This window comes from Pituophis catenifer, unplaced genomic scaffold (assembly GCF_029215685.1).
Source record: "Pituophis catenifer annectens isolate HBS135680 unplaced genomic scaffold, rPitCat1.0.hap2 SCAF_4, whole genome shotgun sequence".
In the NCBI taxonomy this organism is placed as follows: domain Eukaryota; kingdom Metazoa; phylum Chordata; class Lepidosauria; order Squamata; family Colubridae; genus Pituophis; species Pituophis catenifer.
The window spans coordinates 77,983,274-78,009,498 of NW_027256884.1; the positions used below are offsets into that span (position 1 = coordinate 77,983,274).

General features: G+C 39.6%; 1 protein-coding gene across 4 annotated transcripts in view; it reads left to right on the plus strand.

Moving 5' to 3' along the window:
* Nucleotides 1-26,225, plus strand: part of RUNX1 (RUNX family transcription factor 1) — a 196,915-nt gene that overhangs the window by 102,645 nt on the left and 68,045 nt on the right. For 3 of the 4 annotated variants that reach the window (XM_070943531.1, XM_070943528.1, XM_070943530.1), the window contains exons 1-2: nucleotides 1,662-1,934; nucleotides 9,711-9,867. In XM_070943531.1, coding sequence (XP_070799632.1) covers nucleotides 1,662-1,934; nucleotides 9,711-9,867 — 430 coding nt within the window. Of the gene's footprint in view, nucleotides 1-1,661; nucleotides 1,935-9,710; nucleotides 9,868-26,225 lie in introns of those variants that run through there. The other variant, XM_070943527.1, reaches the window with a different exon arrangement.

Consider the following 26,225-nt stretch of genomic DNA (forward strand, 5'->3'; position numbering starts at 1 on the left):
ACAGCAAATTCATTTCCAGTCATCTCCATTCATAGGGCCAGAAGGCGCGAGGGAGAGAGAGGGGGAGGAGGGGGAGCCAGGCTTTCTTCAGATCAGCATGAGCAAACAAACAGCGCCTCGCAGAAGGTCACACACAGCTGGAGAGACTGGCCTGTACGGGGAGCAGACCTCGGGAAAGCTTGCCGTTGGAGTCTGGTGAACACGCGAACACTTTTTCTGCTTTGGGAATTCGCGAATTCCGCCGGGAGGAAGCTCCGGTGTTTGACCGATTCGTACTTCGGGGGGACTTGTTTTGCTTTTTACAGTGGAACGGCGTCTTGTTTTGTCTGGCCACCGCGTGTGCTGCTAGCCCTGTTTGAGGGAAGGAACAGATCTGTACCGCTCAGCCTCGAGTTAACGTCCAATTTGTGAAGTTAAAGGAGAGCGCGCGAAGGGAGGACTGAGAAATGAGGGGGAAACCAACGGCGGTCCCGAAAGCAGAGCTCCACCTGCTTGTGGTTAAACCATAGCTGAGAAGCCGGCCCCTGTGGGTGAATTGGAGGAATATTACTTCAGATATTTTCCTCCACAGTTGGCAGTGACTCACGCAGCGGCCACAGAGTGTTGGGTGACTTCAGACTCGTGTCTTCTAAAATTGCTGCGAACATTAACCACAGAAAGAACCCACAACCCAACCAAAAGGGCTTTTTTTTTTTCTCCCTCCCCTCCGGGCGCGTTTCAGATTGTTGGCACATTGACATCTCAGGACTTGTACAAGAGTCTTTCGAATTCAAGCAGCCTCTCTAAGCAATTTAGTCAAAGCGTTGCGAAACCGGGACAGCAAGGCTTAAGAGCAACGCGAGGCAAACTACTCACACTGGGGTTCAAGGCTGCTCTGGCTGGGGGGGGGGGGGGAAAGGAAGCTGCTGGAGAACATTAATGGAGTTCTGTTGTGTTTAAATTCTCTATAGAGTCAGCTGTAAATATTTGATGAAGTACACTATATAATGCTGTGATAGCCGGTTGACCTTTCAAAACCTCAACTCACGTCCTCTGCAGCCTATTTCCCCCGTTACTTTTAAACCGCTTTTCTTCCCCCATCCATGTTTGCGACAAGAGACTGATGCGTTGAACTGAATTCTAGACAGCATTTAGGAGCGGCGGGAGGGAAAGGCTATGAACTTCGAAAAATAATAGGAAATTAACTACTGAAAAGTCTAGGTCCTTCCCTCCTTTTTTCTGTGTGTATGCGTGGTGGGGGTGGTTTTGTTTCAAACATTTCCTCTGCTCAAAACGTTTCTCAGTGTGTGGGATTTCGGAAGGACCTTTGGTTTTAATAACACTGGTAATTCCCCGAGGGGGTGGAGAGCAGAGAAACTTGTCCAAATCTATAAGGCCGTTTTTTATTTTTAAGGACCACACATAGATTTCCAGAGAAGAGCAACCTAAAACTGGATGCTTGGGTTAATTCTGGCAGGACCAGGAGCCCCGGCGTTCCCCTGCTCTGTCCAACTAGTCCAAATTCGTGAAGTGGCTTCGCTTCGTTTGTCCCTTCTGCACCGGGACCCTAAGCCTCTTTCTTTTTATGTTGGTCTCCCGAGAACCGCCGGCTGAAGAGTTGCGCTCGTATCGCTTTATCCGAAGCCCTCTGAGGACCTTTTTCACTCAAAAGGCTTGTTGTGATGCGTATCCCCGTAGATACCAGCACCAGCCGCCGCTTCACGCCGCCCTCCACCACTCTGAGCCCGGGCAAGATGAGCGACGCGCTGCCGCTGGTCGGCCAAGAGAACGGCAGCAGCGCCCTGGTGGGGAAGCTGAGAAACGCAGATCGCAGCATGGTGGATGTCTTAGCCGATCATCCGGGAGAACTGGTCCGCACCGACAGCCCCAACTTCCTCTGCTCTGTCCTGCCGACCCATTGGAGGTGCAACAAGACTCTGCCGATCGCTTTCAAGGTAGGAAAGTGGGGGGACAAGGAATTGGGGAGAGGGGAGAGATCACTACACATGCATAATTGCGGAATCATATTGAAAGGGGGGGGGGGCGATTTTTCTGTCACCTTTTGCAGCGGACAGCCAATCTCCCAATTCATTCGGAAAGATATAATACTGAGGGAGGATTCCAAATAAATCCTCAATAACTTTAGGGTTGCAGCCATGCCATTTATGAGTGCTTAATCACAAGTAAGATCTACTGATAACAATGGCACTTACTTCTACAGCTGTCATTAGTTTTGCAAGCTAAAAGTGCAAGTTGCTGTTCTGAGTTTCACCACTGACTTCTAGTCATTTGTACTCTGTGCCAAGCATTTGTGATTTGGGCTAGGTTTTGAGAGGGTAAGAAATGGCAACGAAAAGAATTAGTCAACTCTTCTGATTTCTTTCAATAGGTCTTATTTCCAAGGAATCAATTCCCTTTCATGTATATAGAAAAATGCTCTGGAAATTGATGAGATTTATCTATGTGGAACAAACTTTGCCATTTTACAGCACAACTTTATGCATTTTTTCAGAATCATCCCCAGTTTTCAATGTACCTTAAGATAAATGAGGTCCAAACTATATTCAGAGTATGCTGCCAACACAACAGGGTCACTTCAATGCACAGGCTTGTATTGCAATTTATAGTGCCATTATAATTTACATCAAGTCTAGATTTTATTTTTCTGTTTTGAAATTTACACTAGACTGATCTAGTGTATTGTAAAACATTTTTTTTTCTTTTTAACTATATAAGGCGGCAGCATATACTCTGAACTTTAGCTCTTCATAGTCAACACCATCTGTGTAGTCTTATCAAGATGCACTTTTGCCTAAGTACATAAGTGCCAGGAGGGATGCTAGGAAAGACCATTTAGTTTTGTGTTAAGGACAAGCATCCCAATAATCAGCAGGCCTTGAAGAAACCATGGCAATTGGCCAGTGGAGATTACAGTGTCCTTTTTACCTAACCTTGATGCATTCAACCCAAACAACTGGATGTTAAGGCTATAACTATTGTATCCAAAGCAGACAATATTAAGAGCAATCACTGGATGCAGTGGGGTTTCTTGCTATATCAGTACTTTCAGGGATAACAATCAGCCACCAGCCCAACAAGAGAGATCAAAAGATTTCATGCCAAGAGGTTCTTGGAAAGCAGGTTATGACATACATAATTATCTTGGAAAATATTTCAAGGGAAGGTGGATCAGATCAAAAGATTTCATGCCAAGTCAAAAGATTTCCCTACCCTTTTCTCCAGCTAACAGTGATATCAAAATGAATTACTACCGGTGTCTCCAACTTCAAGATCGTTAAACAGAAGAACTGGGATCTATAACTGATTGTCATATTTAAGCTCTTTCATCTTAATATCTATGACATACGTGCAAATGGAGTAGTAACTGCAACAGAGTTGCCACATGCCCTTTGTGCATCTCAATTCCAGACAGACTTGTGGGATCAGTTTTCCTGTGATCAATTTAAAGACTATTGACTTCAAATTTCTGAGTTAATTGCATATTTAGAAGTTCCTTACAAAGTAATCTTCAAAAGCTAAATGAAATGAGTTTCCTAAATATGTTAACAATTTTTTTGAACTATGGTAAGCAGTGAATATTAACTCTTTTTATTTAATATATCAAAAGGTTGGTCTCCATGTTCAAAAAAATCAGAATAAAAGAGAAAAGTTCACTTTAAAAGTATTCTGTCTCCATAGTTGCACTTCATTAACAACTCAGCCTACGACTTTAGCTACATCCACTTGGAGAAAGCAAATATACATAATGACACTAATAAAAAAATTAGTGCTTGAACTACAAAAATTATAGGCTTTTGATTGATGTTAGGATCCAATTCCACCAAAGGGACAGGTTTATAGAGCATGTTTTTCTGCATCTTGAATTTGTAACGAACAAACAAAACAATTAACGCCCACCCGTTCCAATTGCCCATCCGTAAAAATATCTGAGAATGGTATCCCAAAGCTGGGGAGTGTCTAGTATTTGCAATTTGGTTAAAACTAAAAACCAAGACTTCTTGTAGCGGAAGCCGCACTTCCCTAAAGCAATTAATAATTCCGCGGTGCAGGGACCTTGCTTTGTCTCCTTTAATTCGACGGGTGGGGCGTGATCTAAACTTTAAATTGAAGTGACCCAGAAGGCACATTCTAGGATTCAGAAATAAAATGCTCGTCTGTATTGACAAACGGGCTTCTAGGTGCAAGAACGAAAAGGGGAATACTGTACTGAGTAACAATTCAAAAAGAGTTGCCCATAGAATTTTAATTCTGATACCTGCAATACGTGGACCTCACATAAATTCCCACCGATCCCCTAGCCAGCGGCTACTAATCCACGTGTCTAATCAGTGACCCATCAAGGCGTTAAACAGAACCTTGTCAGATGAGTTAAGGCTGTTAATAAATCCAACGTGCCTGGACAAATCCGGCGGAAGGGCTTCTCAAAAGAAAAAACTATCAGAAAAGCTGTTGTAGCTGTTCTTCCAAAATAACCTTTGTCGTCGTTCGGTATTCTTCATTTCTGGAGGGTTGCTCTGGGGGCTATGATTTCTCCGCCTCCTCCTGAAAAGCGGAAGTGCGGGTCTAACACCGAGAAACGTGCCCAGATCCGGTATACTTTGACTTAAAAACCTCCCGCCAATCATTTCATGGGCTCGCACCTGTTGATAGGTATTTTATCAGTGAAACAACTTTCACTCGCGTGAGTCTTTCTCCACCCCTTTCTTTTAGCAAAGGAAGACTCCGGTTTCTTGACTTTTGGTTTAATCTTTTCTCTTTTTTTTTTTCAATTACTTGGAACCGGTTGCATCACGCAATCAAGGCCTGCGCCTTGTTTGCCATTTCTCCGATTCCCACTTGTGCCCTCACACTTTTCTGGATCGTGAACTTTTCCTGCCATCGTGCTTGTACTCGTACTGAATGCACTTGGAAAGGAACAGGTGTTACTGGAGCCCCTTAACTGGCCGGAAAACGCTTCTCCCACCTCCCCCGCTGCTATTTTTCTTTTGAAATGTCTTGGATGGGTTGATTATTTCTGTTGTCTAAAAAAGCCTTCCCCACTTTTCCGCGACCGTGGTTCGTGCAGCCATCCCTTGGTCTTTAAGCGGGAACCGTTTGAGGATCGCGGGCTAGCTCACAGGATAGAATGGGATCCGAATAATTGCAACACGTGTAAATTGTGCCCCCAATCTTGCTAGGACGCGTTCAACCGCGTGGCTAAGGGCAGAACGCTGAGTGGCCTTTTTCCTGGCAGTCCCACGTGTGATCTCTGTAAATTCTTGCTCTGCACCGAGTCGGTAGCTAGTCCTGCTTATCTTAGACCGAAGCGTCTTGATTAAGATTTCTTTCATTAAGAAATGCAAGTCACTGTCTCCGAAAACTGCTTCTTTTCTCTTTTTAGCACCAGTGCAATCTTAGCGGCGATTAAAAGTACAGCCGTGAAGAAGCGACTTAGTTAGAAGGCCGCGGTGTAGTTGTCAGATGTTTCACAAAATATTTCACTTCCAAGAGGCTCTTAAAAGGCAAGGATCTCTCCCCGCCCCACCACCACCTTTGGCTGTGCTTCAATTTTTTTCACTTCCCTACCGGCTGACAGCCGCCAGAATATGCTTCCTCTTTTATCTTCAAATTGAGCACAGCTCTTAAATAATCACTATATTTTGGCTGGAATGCCTCCCTGATATTTTTTTTTTTTTAAGCAGTAGCTAAGGTGAGAAACAAGGAAACGTTCAGTTCAATTTATTCACGATTTTTTGTATTCCAACCAGCTGTTCGGTAAGATTCAGCATCAAACCGTTTTGATTATTGTTTCTCACTGCACCTGTTATTATTCCTAACAGTAATTCCTTCATAGACTCATAACCAAATCTATCAAAATTGAGTCAATGGAGAATTATCAGAAATATTTGAATAATATAGGGAAGAAGTTAGTGATGTGAAATTATGATTTCAAAAGCTTGGATCCATAAGAGTTTGCTTTTTGCCAATGTTTTGTAAAACAATTTCACAATCTAAAATTCACAATCTACTATTTGTAGAAATTTTCTTTCAAAATTAAATATTCAATTAGTTCTGCCTTTAATTGGAATTAATGATAAATGTTTTCTGGCAATATTTATTTGATTTGATAACAATGAAGTATCTCACAAAATTATTTTGCCTCAAATGTCTTAAAGAAGAACTTAATATTCCAATTAGTAGGCTTTAATAGTATGGTTGCTTTAAACATCTGATATTCCATCCAGTTTGCATAAAAACCATTTTTGTAAACACAGCAATTCAAATGCTAACTATCTCCAGTCAGCAAGTTCTAGCTTATCTGTTTAGTCTATTTTATAATGTAAATGTTTGTGTTCTTTGACTCTTTTACAGGCTTTAATTACCAGTCACATTCTCCTGGGCCTACAGATCTTTTCTTATTGTTTTTGCTATGACCTTACTAGAAATTTTTCAACATCAAACCAACATTGTTAATTCAACATTAACAAATATGCTCAGTACTTTTAAGGCAGAAAAATGTGTTTGAGATTTTTTTAGAGCTACAACACGCATATTAAGAAACATGCACAGAATTATTTTCTAGAATATTTTCCATTTATTGTAAATATTGTGCTGATTTTTCTTAGTTTAACTGTTTTTCACCACTGAAGATATAAAATATTGTAACTTGAGGAACATTCCTGCAAAATCCAATGTTGTATTGTCTAATATATCTTGAATTCTTTATGCTACAAATGTCTAAAAGCTTCAGCCAGAGAAGCTCTAAATCTAATAATAGCAACAATAATTTATTAATACTGTGGGCCCAATTGGGAAAAGAAAGCACAGGACCATACAAGTTGGCAACATGTAGAAGAGGCCTTCATCCTGCAATGGATAGGCAATGGCTAAAATGATGATGATGATGATGATGATGATGATGATGATGATGATGATGATGAATTTATTAAATCTACTTGCTGCCTGACTCCCAGCCACTCTGTGCAGCTTACAGATTTTCTTGCATACTTGGATCACTCAGAAGATTTTGAATATTTAATATTTATTATATGAGGATGAGGATGAGGATGGAAAGAAAACTTTAGATAATGAATTAAGTTGTAGGTGCATAATTCGTGTTAAGCATGAATTATTTTCTTTTCTGTACATTTAACCTTAGAATGACTAAGTTTACACACTACATTCAGGCAGAATTGATAAAAGGATTATAATATCCTTAGATAACTTTCAATCCCAACCAGAATGGTCGTTCTGATTACTGTACAGCTTCCATCATTTGCAATAAACAGTTTTGAATTTGTCTTGGAATTTGCCTGCCATTATTTTCCCTTTAAAACATTTGTCTGCTTTTTGAATTTTACATGCATATTTTATTATCCCCAATATGTTAAAAAGGAAGACAAAAGAGTAGTAGCAAGCAAGTGTGAAAAAATAGATTGTGGCTTTCAGTTGATGCAGGAAGAGAAAATATTTCTAAAACTGCTCTGAATTAGTAGGAATCATCTACATTTAATAAATTATGGTTGGTCCATAGTCAACCAGATGTTTAGACTGCATTTGGCATTTTTGTCCACCTACTGACTCCTTCCCAAGAACCCAGAATAGGCAGGTGGTGGTGTTCAATAATATTAAAGGTATTGTCCCAGGATGTAAGCTATTCCATTGACTAATAGTGATTTTGTCAATACTAATGGTGTTCAAGTAGTGCTAGGTGTTTTTGGATTGCACCCAAGGTACCTATTACTACTGGGGCTATCTTTGGTTTCTTTTGCCACTTCTATTTGCAGGTCTTTGTGTTTTGTGATTTCCAATGTCTTAGTTCTAATTATTTATGTTGTACTAAATTACACTGATTTTGAATGAGCTTCAGTTCAGTGCAATTGGTCATAATTCAGAAGAAATATAAATGGGAAAAAGTGAATAAACTAAACTATTAGCACTTAATGCTCATGTACAACTGTGATAAGGTTAAACTCTCAAAAGTAACAATGGGATAATAGAACACTCTGAAAGAAAAAAAATGACAAAAGTAAAAACTAAAATTCTGCATAATGGGTGGACATATGGCTGGATACCATATAGGAGAAATTACAAAGGAAGTGGTTATGTAAGTTTAATAATAAGATGGTTATTGTTATAGCAAATTATGCATAAGACTATAATCAAACATAAATGAAAATGCAAACTTTCTCTATCACATCTAGAGGAAATATAGAGTGAAGCCACCAGAGCTACAATTTGATAAAACTTTTCTCATTAACACATTATGTAAGTAAGCATCTTATGTAAGCAAGTTTGACAATCTCCTTATGACAACTCACTGCAGTTTTGATGTGATATATATACTACATTGTTAATAGTAAAAAATTTTAAAGTTGTTATTCTTCTTGCCTTATAGAACAGGGTAATGTGCTTTCAACTGTCTAAACACTCTCAAAAGTCAAATTAGGATTTTTAAACCATGGATAGGTGGATATGTCTTAGAGTATGACTCATTCACAATGGTAAACCATGATGGTTGGAACTGTATATCATGCTTAGGCAAAAGCAAACAAAACATTAAAAGATAGTATTGTGTGAGCACCTAGCCTTTATTTAGTTTGGAAATGGGTCAGAATGATTTGCAGAGTTGTTTCAGAAGATCCAAATATAGTGATAAAAAGTGTGTCTGAATGTGGTGAAGTGGCAGTTTTGATTTTAATTTATGATCTTGCCTGGAAACATTTGGAAGTTCCCTTGATTTATTAGTCAGGAAACAAAAGGAAAAATACAGTAGTGTTATCTTCTTTGCATCTGTCAATGTTCAAAGCCAATTTCATTTATATGAATGTGGGCTTCATCTTGCTTAAAAGGAACTAACTGAAAATCAGAGATTTTACTCTATATGTACTTCAGATGTGGTTCCAACTCAGTAATTACATAGGATATTTATTTATTTGAAACAATTTGTTAAAATTAATTTATATAAATGGAGACTACACAGTAAGGATGCTTCCTTCTTGAGCTATATCCAGTATGCAGTATGAATTATAAAACAATAATATGTTAATACATTGGTTGTAGCTCCAAGTCCTTTCAGGATGCAGCTTGAGTAATTTGAATAGCTTCTTGCTGGTTTTGTACATTCTCCAACCATTTATGTGCAGTATTTGCACACAACTTGTTAGTGTATAATTTTTTTTGTTGGTCTCAATGAGACCAACATTGACTTAGTGTATGTATGAGATCCCTTTTATCATTGCAGAATCATAATAATTTGGGATTCTTGTACTTTTTCCATTCTGCTAAATTAGCATATGCATTTGCTGTTTATTTTTAATCAACATTTATTTTTGTAGTAGAATAAATTAAGTTTTAGTCTTGAGTGCCATGAAATCTGTGACTGGGCTCCCTCGCTATACTAAGCATTTACATGATTTGTTTGTTTTTGTTTTTGTGTGATGTGCAGATCCACCAATTATGACTTAATAATAAGTATGAAATGAGCTATTCAATAAACTGGTATAAAAATTAACTCATCGTATCTGTAAATATACCGGTAATCATGAAGTGTTAGCTATAATTTAAATCACATTTCACTTGGCCCTAAATGGACATTGCTTAGTTGAATTCTCCTGCATCTCTATATATTTATTTTGTACAAAGTGGTTCCAATTCATTTTCATTTTTTAACAGTTTATACACTCAAATTATTTAAAAGAAACTTAGTATTTTGTCATTTACTTTTTTAGGTGGTCGCATTAGGAGATGTCCCTGATGGGACTTTGGTCACAGTTATGGCTGGAAATGATGAAAACTACTCTGCAGAACTCAGAAATGCTACTGCTGCCATGAAGAATCAAGTAGCAAGGTTCAACGATCTAAGATTTGTCGGTAGAAGTGGAAGAGGTATGAAGTTTTTTACAGTTTTAAAATCAAATATTAGCTTTAAAAAAATATCCAAATCCTCTATTTGTAGAGCCCTTTGTTGCAGGTGTCAAGTCACTTGATTTTTATTTTATTATATTTTTGGTCATTTCTCTTCAGTATAATTTTGAGGATTTCAGCATGTCTGAGGCTGATAGAATTAATGCAGATTAATGTAGCATATTAATAATTTACACCTTTCAAAATATGTATCTATGCGGCACAGGTGACTAGCCAGAATACATAATAAAAGGCTGGCAGTTAAAATATGGTGATACCTAAAAATAGCAAATCAGAACAGGTGAATTGAATTGTTCAGTGCTTCTGACCTCCAAAAGTGTTTTAGAGCATCTAAAACAGACCATAACAATTACCTGGTCTTGGGAAAACATAAAAGTTGCAAGTGAGGGCTATATACACATTTACACATTGTTGCATACTCTGGAACAACTTCTGGAAATCAAATTTATTCAAAAATCTGACTTAACATATTTGTTAACACAAAATTTTATGTATTAATATTGTTTGCCTTCAAATAGAGTACATCTTGCAATCTGTTTACATTAATTATTCTGAAGGTCTCAACAATAGTTTAGTATGAATTTGAGGGATCATCTCATCCCATTGTGATTGGTTCGCCCCACCCATGCCGGCAGAGGAGGCATGCTGCAGGCCCCATTGGCTAGTATATTCTGGCTGGCAAGATCCAGAAAAGCCTTCTCTTCCATCACTCCTGCTCTTTGGAACATCTTGCCCCTTCGGAGGGTGATTGGCTACAATCCACCCGACCTTCCACAAGAGCTTAAAGATCTAGCTCTGCCGGTTGGCTTATGCCTCTAATGAAGGGGTTTCACATGGGTGGTTGATACATTAATAACAGATCCCACCTCCCCTCCTTTCAATTTACTCCCTTCCTCCCCATTTTTTAATTTGGGGCTCAGTAATTGAATCTTTATTTTATTTATGTCTTTTAAGTTTTGTATATTTTTATCTTTTTAAGATTTTAAGCTACCCAGAGTTACCCTGTGGTAAGATGGGCAGCCAATAAATAAATAAATGAATATAAATAAATGAATACATTTTGTTTTATTATTATAGATACATCTGAGTCAGTCCAAAGATATGAGGATGAAGTATATATAATGGCAGATTGGCAACTTATCTTACATAAGTTGACTTAGATATGTTGTTATTGATTTCTATGGATCCTGTTTCCAAATACACATACAAGATTAATGCACAATCTTGGGCCTGGATTCAGATTTAGAAAAAAATAATTGAATAAATGGGGCTTATTTTAGGAATCATTAACTTGTTTCAGCCAATCTTGCCTAACTAGGACATTGCCCAGTTATTACCTTTTTATATTAGTTATATTTATTTATATTATTTTGTGTCTGTGTATATATGTACAAAAGAAATGAAATTAACAATGTAGGTTTCCGCTTTGATAAATCATTGGGCTGCTGTATTTGTTTTGAAAAAGGTGACATTTGAATAGTTTACAAAGTAGTTTTTAAGTTAGAATAGAATAGAATTTTTTATTGGCCAAGTGTGATTGGACACACAAGGAATTTGTCTTGGTGCATATGCTCTCAGTGTACATAAAAGAAAAGATACGTTCATCAAGAATCATAAGGTACAACAATGATAGTCATACGATACAAAAAAGCAATCAGGAAACAATATCAATATAAATCGTAAGGATACAAGCAACAAAGTTACAGTCATACAGTCATAAATGGAAGGAGATGGGTGATGGGAACGATGAGAAGATTAATAGTAGTGCAGACTTAGTACATAGTCTGACAGTGTTGAGGGAATTATTTGTTTAGCAGAGTGATGGCGTTCGGGGAAAAACTGTTCTTGTGTCTAGTTGTTCTGGTGTGCAGTGCTCTATAGCATCGTTTTGAGGGTAGGAGTTGAAACAGTTTATGTCCAGGATGTGAGGGGTCTGTAAATATTTTCACAGCCCTCTTTTTGATTCGTGCAGTATACAGGTCCTCAATGGAAGGCAGGTTGGTAGCAATTGTTTTTTCTGCAGTACTAATTATCCTCTGAAGTCTGTGTCTGTCTTGTTGGGTTGCAGAACCAACCAGACAGTTACAGAGGTGCAGATGACAGACTCAATAATTCCTCTGTAGAACTGGATCGTTCTTGTTATTCTTGTTTATCTTATATTTGGAATTAATCGTTCGGTTAAAATTGATTTGATTCATTTTAAATATAATCTAGCTTTTCTTGTGGCTATTTTTTTAATGCCTTTTTTCCTTATGTACAATATTTTTATTACTATAAATTATGTCCATGATTTAATTGAGACAGTTTGAATGTGTTTAATAAATCAATTAGGCAATCAAGACAACCCTCCTTAGTGTGCAAATCCAAATAAAGTATGCGTGACAGATGTCTATCTAGGTTCTGCTTGAACACATTAGTTACCACTTTTTGAGGTAATTGGTTCCAATATCGAACCTTTTTATTATTACAAAGCTATTTCATTTCATTTCATTTCATTTATTCGAATTTCTATACCGTCCTTCTCCTTTCGGACTCAGGGCGGTGAACAGCCAGATAAAAAACATCTATACAAACATCACAGTTAAAAATAAAATTAAAATAATTTATAAATTTGTCCCATAATTTAAAACTTGTCAATTAAAATAAATATTAAAATTTTTAAAACTAACCCTAAAATCAGGACAGACCGGCTAGCTGAAAAAAATAAGTTTTTAGGGCCCGACGAAAAATCCGGAGGTCGGAGATCACTCGTATCTCTGGGGGTAGATTGTTCCATAGGGTAGGTGCCACCACAGAGAAGGCTCTCCTCCTGGGGGTCGTCAGCCGGCATTGTCTGGCCGACGGCACCCTGAGGAGGCCCTCTCTGTGGGAGCGAACCGGCCGGTGGGAGGCTATTGGTGGCAGAAGGCGGTCCCATAAGTACCCTGGCCCTAAGCCATGGAGCGCTTTAAAGGTGATCACCAACACCTTGAAGCGCACCCGGAAGTCCACCGGAAGCCAATGCAGCTCGCGCAGGAGAGGAGTCACATGGGAGCGCCCCGTCGCTCCCATAATCCCCCGCGCTTATTTTTCTAACATTCAGTAGAATTTCTTCTTAATAATTACTACACATTCTCTTGGGCAGGTTTACACATACAACTAAACTATAATAATTCTATAATAATTCTATAATATTGGATCTGGAGGATATGCAAACCCAGACATTACCACATAATGTTATATGTAAACTAGGTCACTTTGGTTCCATGTGGTAGAGAAGTAAGTATACAACCCACATATTAAGAACAATTTTCTCCTAAAATCAGTGATAAAATGAAGTCACTGATATTGAAGTAAGAAATATTTTATGTTCAATATGTATAGTGATGGTAGAAACCGGGGTGAAATCTAAATTTTTTTGCTACCGATTCTGTGGGCGGGGCTTAATTAGTGGGCGGGGCTTGGCGGTAAGGTGACTGGGTGGGTGTGGCCAAGTCAATGTCACTTCTTTGCCCTTTTTTAACCTACAAACACAACACAACACAACTGGCTCACCCACAATGTAAAAGCAGCTGTGCTAGACCCAAAATAGCCACTGCAACAAGCAGGAACCTCACACAGCCACAAAAAGCCCAAAAAACCAACTTTCCACATACAGCTTTGTGAGATTTTGTGTGTTTGTGTAGTTAGAGTGAAACACTACAGAAACACACTAAATCTCAGAAAGCTGCACAAATATTATTTTAATTTATTTTTATTTTTATATAAAAGCAGCTAAATTTAAAACTTCCTAAACTTTAAATGGCCAGGTCTAAAAAAAGAACAACTAAAAAAAAAACCCAATTAACTATTTTTTTTAAAGCTCCCAAAGGGGAAAAAAACTTATCCAATCGAAACTTTTTTTCTTTTAAATGGGTCTGATAATCCAAGCTGAGTTGCCTGATTAGCAGGCAACTCAGCAGGGATCGTCAGAGCTTGGCTCGTCAGAGCCATTTAAAAGGGAAAAAAGGCTCTGATGATCGCACGGCTCAGCTGGGCATGGGGGGTGGGGGCAGGGATTTTTGCTACCAGTTCTCCGAACTGCCTGCCGCCATCACTACCTATTCGCCCGAATCGGGAGCATTTCACCCCTGGTAGAAACCCAGTTTGATACAGTAATCAGTGTGTTGGATTTGGGCCAGCCATATTCTCACAGCCTAGGAAGAAGGCAGTGACAAACCAATTCTGAAAATGTTGCCAAGAAACTACATGGATGTATTTGCATAGTTACCAGGTTTTATAGTCGACTTGTAGATACTGGTAGTCCTCGACATATGACCACAATTGAGCCCAACATTTATGTTGTTAGGTGAGACATTCATTAAATTAGTTTTGCCCCATTTTATGACCTTTCTTGTCACTGTTGTTAAATGAATCATTGCAGTTAAATTAGTTACACAGTTGTTAAGTGGATCTGGATTCACCATTGACTTTGCTTGTCAGAAGGTCACAAAAGTTGATCACATGACTCTGGGACTCTGCAGTCATCACAAATATGAACAAGTTACCAAGCATCTGAATTTTGATCATATCATCATGGGGATGTTCCAATGGTTGTATTTATGAAAAATGGTTATAAGTCACTAAATGAACTGTTGTAAATTGAGGACTACCTATACTGCTTCTGTCTCAATTGAAAAACATTTTGTTGTTGAATGCATCACTTTTATCTCAGACTAGAGAAACCAGAACTGCATATATGACCAAAAGGAAGAAAAAAAGGAAAAATATAGCTACAAATATATATTATGAGACTAGATAGCTAGGCTATTCATGTTTCTTGCTAATGAAACTCATTTATCACATTGGGATTAGCCCTCTGAGTTTTCTATAGCTGACTTTTTCAAGTGATTTCCTTTTTGATACACTTTCCTCCAATATTTCTTTTCTGAAATGCACTCGTTGCTTTTTACCTTGATATGCAGAAGCAGAGAGCTTTTAAATCTGGCTGCTTTCGTGAGATAATTGCTGGGAAGAAATTTCTGCAATTGGTACTGTAGCTTGGTGAGGCAAACAAATAATAATAATAGGGTAAAGCAGACAAAATTGTATCCATTTACTGAAAAGACGAGTGATGTTTTCATGTATAAAAGATATCAGTCATTAAACATACTTAATTGTTATATGAAAGGCTGCACTTTCTCAGTAAATGGAATTCTCATTATGATTCAGAGTATTTAGTAAACATTTCAAAGATTTAAATTTAGAAAACATTTCAAAGATTTTTAAGGGATTTTAAGGGGTGGGAGGGTTGTGTGGGTTTGGGGGTTAACCCACGGGGGGAGGGGTCCGGCCCAGCTGTTAGTGGGGCCACGGAGGGTGCAGATTCCGGGGGTAAGGGGGACATTAGAGTCCATTCTGTCGAGGGCTTTTCTATCAATGTGTTGAGTGGGAGGGGCAGATATGGCGGGAGCAGGGGGCCGCATCATGTGGTGGGGGCGCGCACTCGCTATCTTCGAGCGGTGGCGCGCCCCGGTCCCCATAGCCCTTCTCGTATCTCAGGCTGTTCAGACTCTCAGGGCCCGAGCCTTCGGCTGCTGTCGTGCAATGCCAGGTCCGTGGTAAATAAAGCCCCCCTCATTTGCAATCTTATTCAGGAGGGGGGGAGCGGACCTGGCAGGTATTACGGAGACCTGGTTGGGCCATGAGGGGGGTTTCCCCTCGTGGATATGTGCCCACCAGGTTTCCGAGCATTCCATCAGCCGAGAGCTCAGGGCAGGGGTGGGGGGGGTGGCGGTTATTATAAAGGAAAGTCTTGATCCGAGGGAGACCACTGTTCCACAGATAGCCGGATGTGAGTCCCTTTTTGTGAGATGGGGTCGTGGAGTACAGATGGGCTTGTTGATCACGTACCTGGCTCCCTGCCGCGTGGCAACGGCCCTGCTTGAGCTGCTCAACGTCATAGCTGAGGTGGCGGTTGGTACCCCCAGACTTCTAGTCATGGGGGATTTCAACCTGCCATCTGTCGGCGAAACGTCTGAGGTGGCTCGGGAGTTCATGGCTTCCATGACGGCCATGGACCTTACTCAGTTAATTCATGACCCCACTCACATGGGTGGACACACTCTGGACTTAGTTTTTGTCTCTGGTCAGTGGTCGAGTGGCCTTGATACAGGGGATATAGTCATCGAACCCTTGTCATGGTCTGACCACTCGCTCCTTCGACTGGACTTTCTAACCGCTGCACCCCGCCGCAGGGAGGCGGGACCGACCAGGTGGTTCCGCCCCAGGCGCCTGATGGACCCTGATAGGTTCCAGATGGAGCTTGGGCCATTTCCTGAGACTCTGGCTCACGACTCGGCTGAGGACCTGGTGGCCGCCTGGGATAGTGCGGCTGCCAGGGCCTTGGACTGTGTCGTGCCTTTGCGGCCTCTGACCCGGCACCGAACTCACCTAGCTCCTTGGTTCTCCGAGGAGCTTAGGGAGATGAAGCGCCGGAAAAGACGCCTGGAGAGTAGTTGGAGGACCAGCCGCTCCGAATCCGACCGAACACTGGTGAGGTCTCATATTAAGACCTACCTAGTGGCAATAAAAGCGGCAAAATCTAGCTATTTTGCCGCTCTTATCGCGTCATCAGATAATCGCCCAGCCGCCCTGTTTAGGGTGACCCGCTCCCTCCTCCATCTGGAAGCGCGGGATGACCCCTTGCAGGGCCGAGCTGAGGACTTTGTGCAGTATCTGTATGACAAAATCGCTCAGATTCGGGAAGGGCTGGCCTCTGACTGGGTATGTCCGGATGGGATGACTGAGGCAGGTCTTGAGAGTGTTATCTGGGGGGAGTTCGATCCTGTGGCTCCCGAGGACATGGACAGGGTCCTGGGACGGCTGAATGCGACCACATGTTTATTGGACCCGTGTCCCTCCTGGTTGGTACTGGCTTCCCGGGAGGTGACACGAGGCTGGCTCCAGAAGATTGTTAACGCTTCTTTGAGTGAGGGGGTCCTGCCGGCCGCTTTGAAAGAAGCGGTTGTGAGGCCACTCCTCAAGAAGCCCTCTCTGGATCCGGCTGTTTTGGCTAACTATCGTCCAGTCTCCAACCTTCGCTTTGTTGCGAAGGTTGTTGAGAGTGTGGTAGCACAACAGCTTCCCCGGTACCTGGATGAAACTGTCTATCTAGACCCGCTCCAGTCCGGCTTCCGACCTGGGCACAGCACGGAAACGGCATTGGTCGCGTTGGTGGATGATCTCTGGAGGGCTCGGGATAGGGGTTGCTCCTCTATCCTGGTCCTGTTAGACCTCTCAGCAGCTTTTGATACCATCGACCATGGTATCATGTTGCACCGGTTGGCGGGGTTGGGGTGGGGGGCACCGTTCTGCGGTGGTTCTCCTCCTACCTCTCTGACCGGTCGCAATCTGTGTTGACGGGGGGGGCAGCGGTCGACCCCGAGGCACCTTGCTTGTGGGGTGCCACAAGGGTCGGTCCTCTCGCCCCTTCTGTTCAACATTTATGTAAAGCCACTGGGTGAGATCATCCGTGGCTTCGGGGTGGAGTTCCATCAGTACGCTGATGACACCCAGCTGTACATCTCCACCCCAGGCCACCCCAACGATGCCCTTGAAGTGATGTCCCAGTGCCTGGAGGCCGTGCGGGCCTGGATGGGGAGAAACAGGCTCCGACTCAACCCCTCCAAGACCGAGTGGCTGTGGCTTCCAGCGTCCCGATATAGCCAGCTGACGCCATCGCTGGCTATTGGGGGCGAATCACTCGCCCCCACGGAGAGGGCTCGCAACTTGGGCGTCCTCCTGGACGCACGGCTGTCTTTAGAAGACCATTTGATGGCCGTGGCCAGGGGGGCTTTTTATCAGGTTCGCCTGATACGCCAGTTGCGCCCCTTTCTAGATCGGGACTCTCTACGCACAGTCACTCAGGCACTAGTCACTTCCCGCCTGGACTACTGCAACGCTCTCTACATGGGGCTCCCCCTGGGGTGCACCCGGAGGCTCCAGCTGGTCCAGAATGCGGCCGCGCGGGGGATTATGGGGGCGACGAGGCGCTCCCATGTGACACCTCTCCTGCGCGAGCTGCACTGGCTCCCGGTAGTCTTCCGGGTGCGCTTCAAGGTGTTGGTGACCACCTTTAAAGCGCTCCATGGCTTAGGGCCGGGGTACTTACGAGACCGCCTACTGCCACCAATAGCCTCCCACCGGCCAGTACGCTCGCACAGAGTGGGCCTCCTCAGGGTGCCGTCCGCCAGACAATGTCGGCTGGCGACCCCCAGGGGGAGAGCCTTCTCTGTGACGGTGCCCACCCTCTAGAATAACCTTCCCCCGGAGTTACGTATAATAACAGACCTCCGGATTTTTCGTCGGGCCCTGAAAACTTATTTATTTCAACTAGCTGGGCTGGCTTGAGCTAAATTTTAAATTGGTTTTAAATTGGGTTGTTTTAATTTACGGCCAGAATATCTAATTATTTTAATACTGTTTTTTAAATTTTGTATGCTTTGTTTTTACTTAGGCTGTGCACCGCCCTGAGTCCTATTTGGAGAAGGGCGGTATAGAAATTTAAACAGATGAAGATGATGAAATGTAGAGCTGCCAAAGTGTTTGAGAAGCTAATAAAAATAGGCCTGTGTTTTGATAGTTGATTCTGCATGTTAAACTAGAAATCATAGTTTGTACAGTTGCTAACTTCAGAATGCCAACCAATAGGACTTGCTCAGATGAAAATGAAAAAAAATATTTTCCTAATTCATTTCAGTAACTCTTACACGGATTGTTTAAATACAAAAGCATGCATTCAAATAAAGATTGACTGTACTTGTCAACAGAAGTTTAAAGAAAGGATAATCTTGGGAACAGTTCATTATTACTATTCAGTTTGAAAGTTTAATTTCCATGGACGTTACCAATTTTGACTGAGTGAGTAATATATGCTTTTGTTTATTCATACAGTTCTGAACTATTTCTCAAAGGTGTGGTTGTTTGCATTAGACTGCATGGTTTCTGGTATTCTTTTATTGCATTGGCTTAAAGTGTCAAGACCAGGTAGCTGCAACAAAGGTCACAAAACTTGAAAATTAACTCCTGATAGAAACGTATGATGCTTCTTTAAACTCAAAGCTAGTACTTAAAAAGTGATAATATGAATAAACCATATTAAGTACATGATCCAAAATGTGACCAAAACAATTATGCTTGATTTGTAATAGAAAATGACTAGTTTATTGCTGTGGTACTATTTTTATATTAGATATTCTCTGGAGTTTTTTCAATGTCCGCTTTAAAGATGATAATTTTCATGCAGCATATCTTTCACCAGAATTTTTCTTAGACATTGTGAATATTCCCTTTTTTATGTATCAACATGGAATGGAGTTATTTAATTTGCTTTAAACTGCTTTCTACACAAAATGCAAAGGAGTAAAAGCAAGCAATTCCATACACAGGGGTGCTGCTGGCATGCAAGCTCCCCTTGTGTATAAAATGTTTTTTAAAAAATATTTTAGCTGTGCCAAAGTGCATTGAACCACCATTATAAACATTGGGGTTTTTTTTTTATTTGCTACTGGCATCCTCCTTCATATGGGGCCCCCGGGGGCGCACAATTTACATAAAAGGTTGCGACAGCCCTGCACTTACGCTGTCCATTAATATGTGTCTCATTAGCAATTTCAGGAAAGCTTAAATATATGTTATTTCCTTCTCAAAGGTATATACATACAGAATAATGTGTATGCTTGAAAGTTTAAATACTTCTGTTGGATTAACTTTGAAAACTAAAAATATCTTTTATTGCCCAAAATAGAAATATCTAGAAATAAATACATTTAGGTGAATGGAGTAGCGTGCTAAATACCTGTGAATAAGACTGCAGTTTTAATAGTATAGTTTGTTTTCACTGGTACTTACTATTTTCAAGAGCAAGAAAAAGAAATACAGATACATCTAGTTTACACCAAAACCATTCACTGCCTTTTTCCATGCTTTTTTATTGTTACAAGCAAGCTTGTTTTGATCATATTTTTGATCGTGTCCATATATGGCTTTTTTACACTTCTCACCTCAATCTTTTTTATCAACTTCATCCAAAATACCTCTGTGTTCTCCTTTGTCTCAACCACACTCTCCCTTGAACAATTCGTTTTGTAATTCAATCTTCATTCAACATTTTATGTCACTAAATCTTTTTGACGCACAGTATGTCTTTAGGTCACTCAGTTTTGCATTCAATTTGATTCAGTATCCATTCATTCTTTACCCTGTCTCATCTTGTTTTATTCATTACTTGAATACCCCAGTCCACCCATATCTAGCTTGCTTTTGTTTTTCAAGACATACAACAAAGTGGGCTGAAACACAGTTAAAGTACAACTATTTTCACTTTTTTCCCCACAAGCATTGAGTATTCCTGCAGAAACATACCAACCATCATTTTTGTTCCAGCATTTCAACTTTTTAAAATTTCTTCATATATTTTCCCATCTTTAGTAACTTTTCAGTAATTATCTCCTTGTTCTAGGTTTTTGTTTTTGTTTTTTTCTATTTATGTAGGAATATGTTGCAATTCAGATCCAAAGGGGAAAATGTTCTGTGGAGGAGGCACAGGCACCCCTGTTTCACCTCTTAGTACATATTTAAAGAAATCAGACCCTTTCCTGGCTCACATGAAAAAGAGTCATTGTGCACTGTTGCTAATTCCTTAACTCAAACCTGTATTTTTCTGGGAGCTCACAACTATCCTGTGAAACTAGAAAAAGGCATGGTTTCTTTAAGGAAATACCAACAATTACAGGAAGTATGTACTCTCTAAAGCAGGGGTCAGCAACCTGCGGCTCTGGAGCCGCATGTGGGTCTTTCACCCCTCTGCTGCGGCTCCTTGTTGCTGGTCGGCTCCACAATTGATAGGGCTTTTGGTTAGGAAGGTATAGGAAAAAGGATGCCATGCTAGGAGGAGACTCTATGGTGGGGGAACTGGACTTCTGGTCAGCAGAGGAAAAAGGACGCCGCGCTAGGAGGAGACTATGATGTGGGAACCCGATTTCTGGTCTGCTCCAGAATTGAATGGGGGCTTCCAGTTAGGACCTTTGTGGCTCTTTGAGTGTTTAAGGTTGCCGACCCCTGCTCTAAAGCATGACCCTCACAAAGCATTCTTTGTTTACTAATCTTTATTAATCTTTAGGTAATTAATATTGTGGATTTTAGCTTTTGAAGCGTGTGAGTACATATTAAGGGAAGGAGAATTAAATGTTCATATTCCCACTTAATTTTGGGAGAAAGGGTCAATCACTAGAGATTAATATGGAACACTTCATAGATATTCTTCAATTGTAACATCTCACTTTATACATTTATGGTTTCTCTCCTAAAGAAGGAATTTGTATATATGTATATGTTTTTACTATAGTATCTTTAATATATTTTCAGTCACCTTATGGAAAGTGAAATATATTGAACCCACTGTTTTTCTTTAGTTACATAGGAGATCAGGTACACATTCTGTCCTCTGATAGTATGCTGGACAAGAGTAGTGAGTAAAATGAATATGATGAGAAATATGAACCTTAGGAATATGTTTTATTGCTATATTAAAATGGATGATTATACTCAAAAGCTGCTATGAAGTAAAAAAAAAAATCCACATCTTGTATATTACATGAATATGCTTGAATAAAACATGCTGAATTTTATTCTAGAATAGTGTAGGCATGACTGTGCTCAGTATTTGGCTGAATTTGACAATTTAAATATCTATTATGTGTTTATAGTCAAAAGGTATTGGACCATTTCCAGAATTGAGTACTTTTCTTGGTACATGGTTTAAAAACTTTACATGCAGTATGCATTGTCATTGTTTGATACAACATACAAACAATGCATCTTTGAGTCTTATTGAAAAAATTAAATCCACTTCTATGATCTGATCAGGAGGTTGTGTTCTGAAGCTTATTTCATTTCCCTCCTGTATTTCATAGTTTTAATCTTTAGTTTGTCAAACATTCTAGGAAATCTGGGTGATACAGTTGTACATTTGTAAACAGTTGTCTGCATCTATAGTAGATAATGCTTCTCACAGTAAAATAGGTCAAACGTTAGATATCTACCTAATGCATTTATAGTTCCATATTTGAAGATGTTGTGTTGACCTAAATAATTAAAATTATGCCATTGCAATACAGTCAGTACGCCTGTTCATTTAGAGATTCCACCCATTGATTTTCTCCATGCTTTGAGTTTGCACAACAATTCAGAATTTTTCAAAACTTAATCTTGCTTGAAAGAGTAATGGGTTACTATATATTCCTTAATAAGCCCTGTTGTGCTTCTCCTGATAGAGAAAATAAAAGCTGCAGAAGTACTATTAGTTGTTCATTACCACATATGAATCCGTTTGTTGTCCCTTCCTAAGGCAAAATTAGATTCCTTAGATTATACTTGCCATCCAAAGTTTTTGATTTGTTTTGGAAAAGGCAGGAATTCCAATTTAAAGTAAAAACAAAATCTTAGAAAATATACTTCCATTGTGTTTGTTAATTATTCCCATTGGCAGCAAACACCTAATGAGATTGCTTAAATGCATGCAGCAGTATACTGGCTGTTTGTGCTAAGTCAAAATTCTGAATTAACATAATAGAGAAATGTAACCTGTATTCAACTCCTGCCCTTGTTACATGTGTTTGTCAATCAGTGGAAGTCAATGGTAATGGGACATAATTCCTAATAAAACTATATGGTATTTCTCATGCACATGTTCAGCCTTGGGTAATCGGTGTTTGTTGACTTTCTACAAAAATCACAATATTTATTTATTTATTTATTTATTTATTAAATTTATATACCGCCCTATTCCTGAGGGACTCAGGGCGGTGAACAGCGAACGATAAAAATACATGTAATACAAACGTTAAAAAAACCAATTAAAATATACTAAACACTCTGGTCCTAGATAATTCAAGACATCCCAGTTTAAAATAAAATCAAAAGCAATATAAAGGGAAAGTTAGGCCAGGCCAGCCTGCTGAAACAGGAATGTTTTGAGGGCACGGCGGAAAGTATTAGTGAATGTCTTCATAGATAAAAAACAAGAGTTTGTATGGTATAAAATAATCAACTGGGAACTGTAGAGCAGCTAGTTTACTACCCAATAGATTTTTTTAAAGAGGCTGATGAGCAATTATCTTTTGCCTTTTTAATAAACGCATAATAATTCAATGAAAAATAAACAGCTGCAGCCATCTATTCTTTGTTGTTTCATGTTGATTAACTTTTGGTGTGACTCTACTCCTACTGAATTTATCAGCAAAGCATAATACTTTCTTCAGCTCCGGAGTAGGAAAACTATTAAAAATATAGGTGTGTTCAAGTTATAAGCTTTGAAGTGCAATGCTGAACTCAGATAGGAAGGAAATTTAACGTTTGTAATTACAAAGGTGTGCATATTTTCTTATAAAGCTGTTGTATGGTGTCAGAAATACTGCTAGCTACCGTTTATGGTCGAAAAGTAGAAAATCATACACTATTTAATATAAATCAATATTATTTATTAAACCCAGTTATACAGCCATCTGATCATACAATCCAGGACAGTGTACATAAATAAAAAATGCATAACCAAAAGGAAACCATTAAAAGTCAAGAAAACATCAAAAATAAAACCTTACTCCCAATGCAACTTCATAAAACCTAAAATCAGTAAATATAAAATCTCCCAAAATAGCACCTTGGGGGAAAACTGACCCCAAGCCATTCAGTGAACTTCCCTAGCCAAGAATGGATACAAACCTGCAGTGGTGGGTTTGGCCCGGTTCGGCCAAGCCGGTAGCGGTGACGATATGACATCACCGAACCGGTTCTCTTTGTCCGGGAGCTGGGCCCTCCCGCCTACCCCCGCATTATTCTTACCTTTTATTTCTTCTTTTTTAGCCCAGCTGATAGGTATGGCAGAGTGGATTGCCGCAGCTCAGCTGGGCAGATTTCTAACACGCTTTTGGCGCGCATGCTCGCTTCGCTCGCATGTGCGCTGCAATCACACACGAAGTGCATGCACAAAGAGAAACGGTAGTAAAGCCGGTTGGAACCCTCCACTGCAAACCTGGGTCTTTCTAATTCTAGGCCAGTGTTTTTACTACTGTAAGGCAGTCTCCTGAATAGTATAGAATTGAAGTTAAAAGAGTATTATCTGTACTAAATGTTTTAGGTTTTCTTTAGTTCTAATGAAGGATAACTTAAAATGGGGCAAACATAACTGCCTGGAAAGACAAGTATAACAGAATGCCAACATTTTAATAGATATTTTTGATTGGGGTCTAAATGATTTACTGTAGCTCAATTAGGCTATTTGAACTGAAAATATAATGCACTACATATGAAATCTCTGCTGCCATGAAAATATTTATTTAAATTTGATCCAAAAAGATAGCCCCATTTCCAAGGAACATCAACAAGAGAAAAACAATAATAGATTGGTTTTAAGACATTTTTGTGATAACAATTTATACATGAATCAGATTACATCAAACAGATATAAGCATGGGCTATGACACTAATTCCTCTTTTAGAGGACTAAAAGTTGTTTCAATTGGTGTTTATTTTCTATGTTTCTAAAACAGTAATCTTTAACTCAGCCTGTCCCAGACTCATTTGGGGCAAAATATTTGTCATTGGAATATTGAATAGAGATGGGGAAAGGATGCTTGAGCCAATACTTATCCCAAAAAATAAATTTTACTTTAATATTATTGTGTTTTTAAAATGTTTATATATATATATATATATATATATATATATATATATATATATATATATATATATATATATCTTTTAATTCATAGGTATAAATGTGCGATATTTTTGCAATCAGGGTTTTTTCCTATGTTGAAAGATGTTAAAATGGCCATGGTGGGATGAAATCTCTATTCATCGCTTTCAGGCCTGACAGACATTTTATGTTGTTTCTTCTGAGACTTATGGGAGACTGGGATAGCACTATTTCGGCCTTCTTGGACCTCTTCAGCCAGACACACCCATATTTTATGACTCCTCCCTGTAGAGGTCAAATATTTATTTCTTTTAATTCATAGGTATAAATGTGCGATATTTTTGCAATCAGGGTTTTTTCCTATGTTGAAAGATGTTAAAATGGCCATGGTGGGATGAAATCTCTATTCATCGCTTTCAGGCCTGACAGACATTTTATGTTGTTTCTTCTGAGACTTATGGGAGACTGGGATAGCACTATTTCGGCCTTCTTGGACCTCTTCAGCCAGACACACCCATATTTTATGACTCCTCCCTGTAGAGGTCAAATATATATTTCTTTTAATTCATAGTTATAAATGTGCGATATTTTTGCAATCAGGGTTTTTTCCTATGTTGAAAGATGTTAAAATGGCCATGGTGGGATGAAATCTCTATTCATCGCTTTCAGGCCTGACAGACATTTTATGTTGTTTCTTCTGAGACTTATGGGAGACTGGGATAGCACTATTTCGGCCTTCTTGGACCTCTTCAGCCAGACACACCCATATTTTATGACTCCTCCCTGTAGAGGTCAAATATTTATTTCTTTTAATTCATAGGTATAAATGTGCGATATTTTTGCAATCAGGGTTTTTTCCTATGTTGAAAGATGTTAAAATGGCCATGGTGGGATGAAATCTCTATTCATCGCTTTCAGGCCTGACAGACATTTTATGTTGTTTCTTCTGAGACTTATGGGAGACTGGGATAGCACTATTTCGGCCTTCTTGGACCTCTTCAGCCAGACACACCCATATTTTATGACTCCTCCCTGTAGAGGTCAAATATTTATTTCTTTTAATACCTATGAATTAAAAGAAATAAATATTTGACCTCTACAGGGAGGAGTCATAAAATATGGGTGTGTCTGGCTGAAGAGGTCCAAGAAGGCCGAAATAGTGCTATCCCAGTCTCCCATAAGTCTCAGAAGAAACAACATAAAATGTCTGTCAGGCCTGAAAGCGATGAATAGAGATTTCATCCCACCATGGCCATTTTAACATCTTTCAACATAGGAAAAAACCCTGATTGCAAAAATATCGCATATATATATATTGATCCTGTTGTCTATTGCCTAGATTGCTCTTAATACATCCAATAAATAAACATTGATAAATAAACATTAACTTTTTTGTTCTTCTCATAAAGTTTCTTGGTTGCCCTCTTTGCCCCATCTACAAATATCATACCAAATGCTGAGCTATTGCTCAGTTATAGTAAATCTACCTGTGCTTGCAGATTTGTGTTACCTATGATTTACAAGAGTGAACTGGCATACTGCTTTTTCAACTCTTTTCTTATTTTGTATTGTCATGAAAACTGCACAACTTAGCAATTTTTAA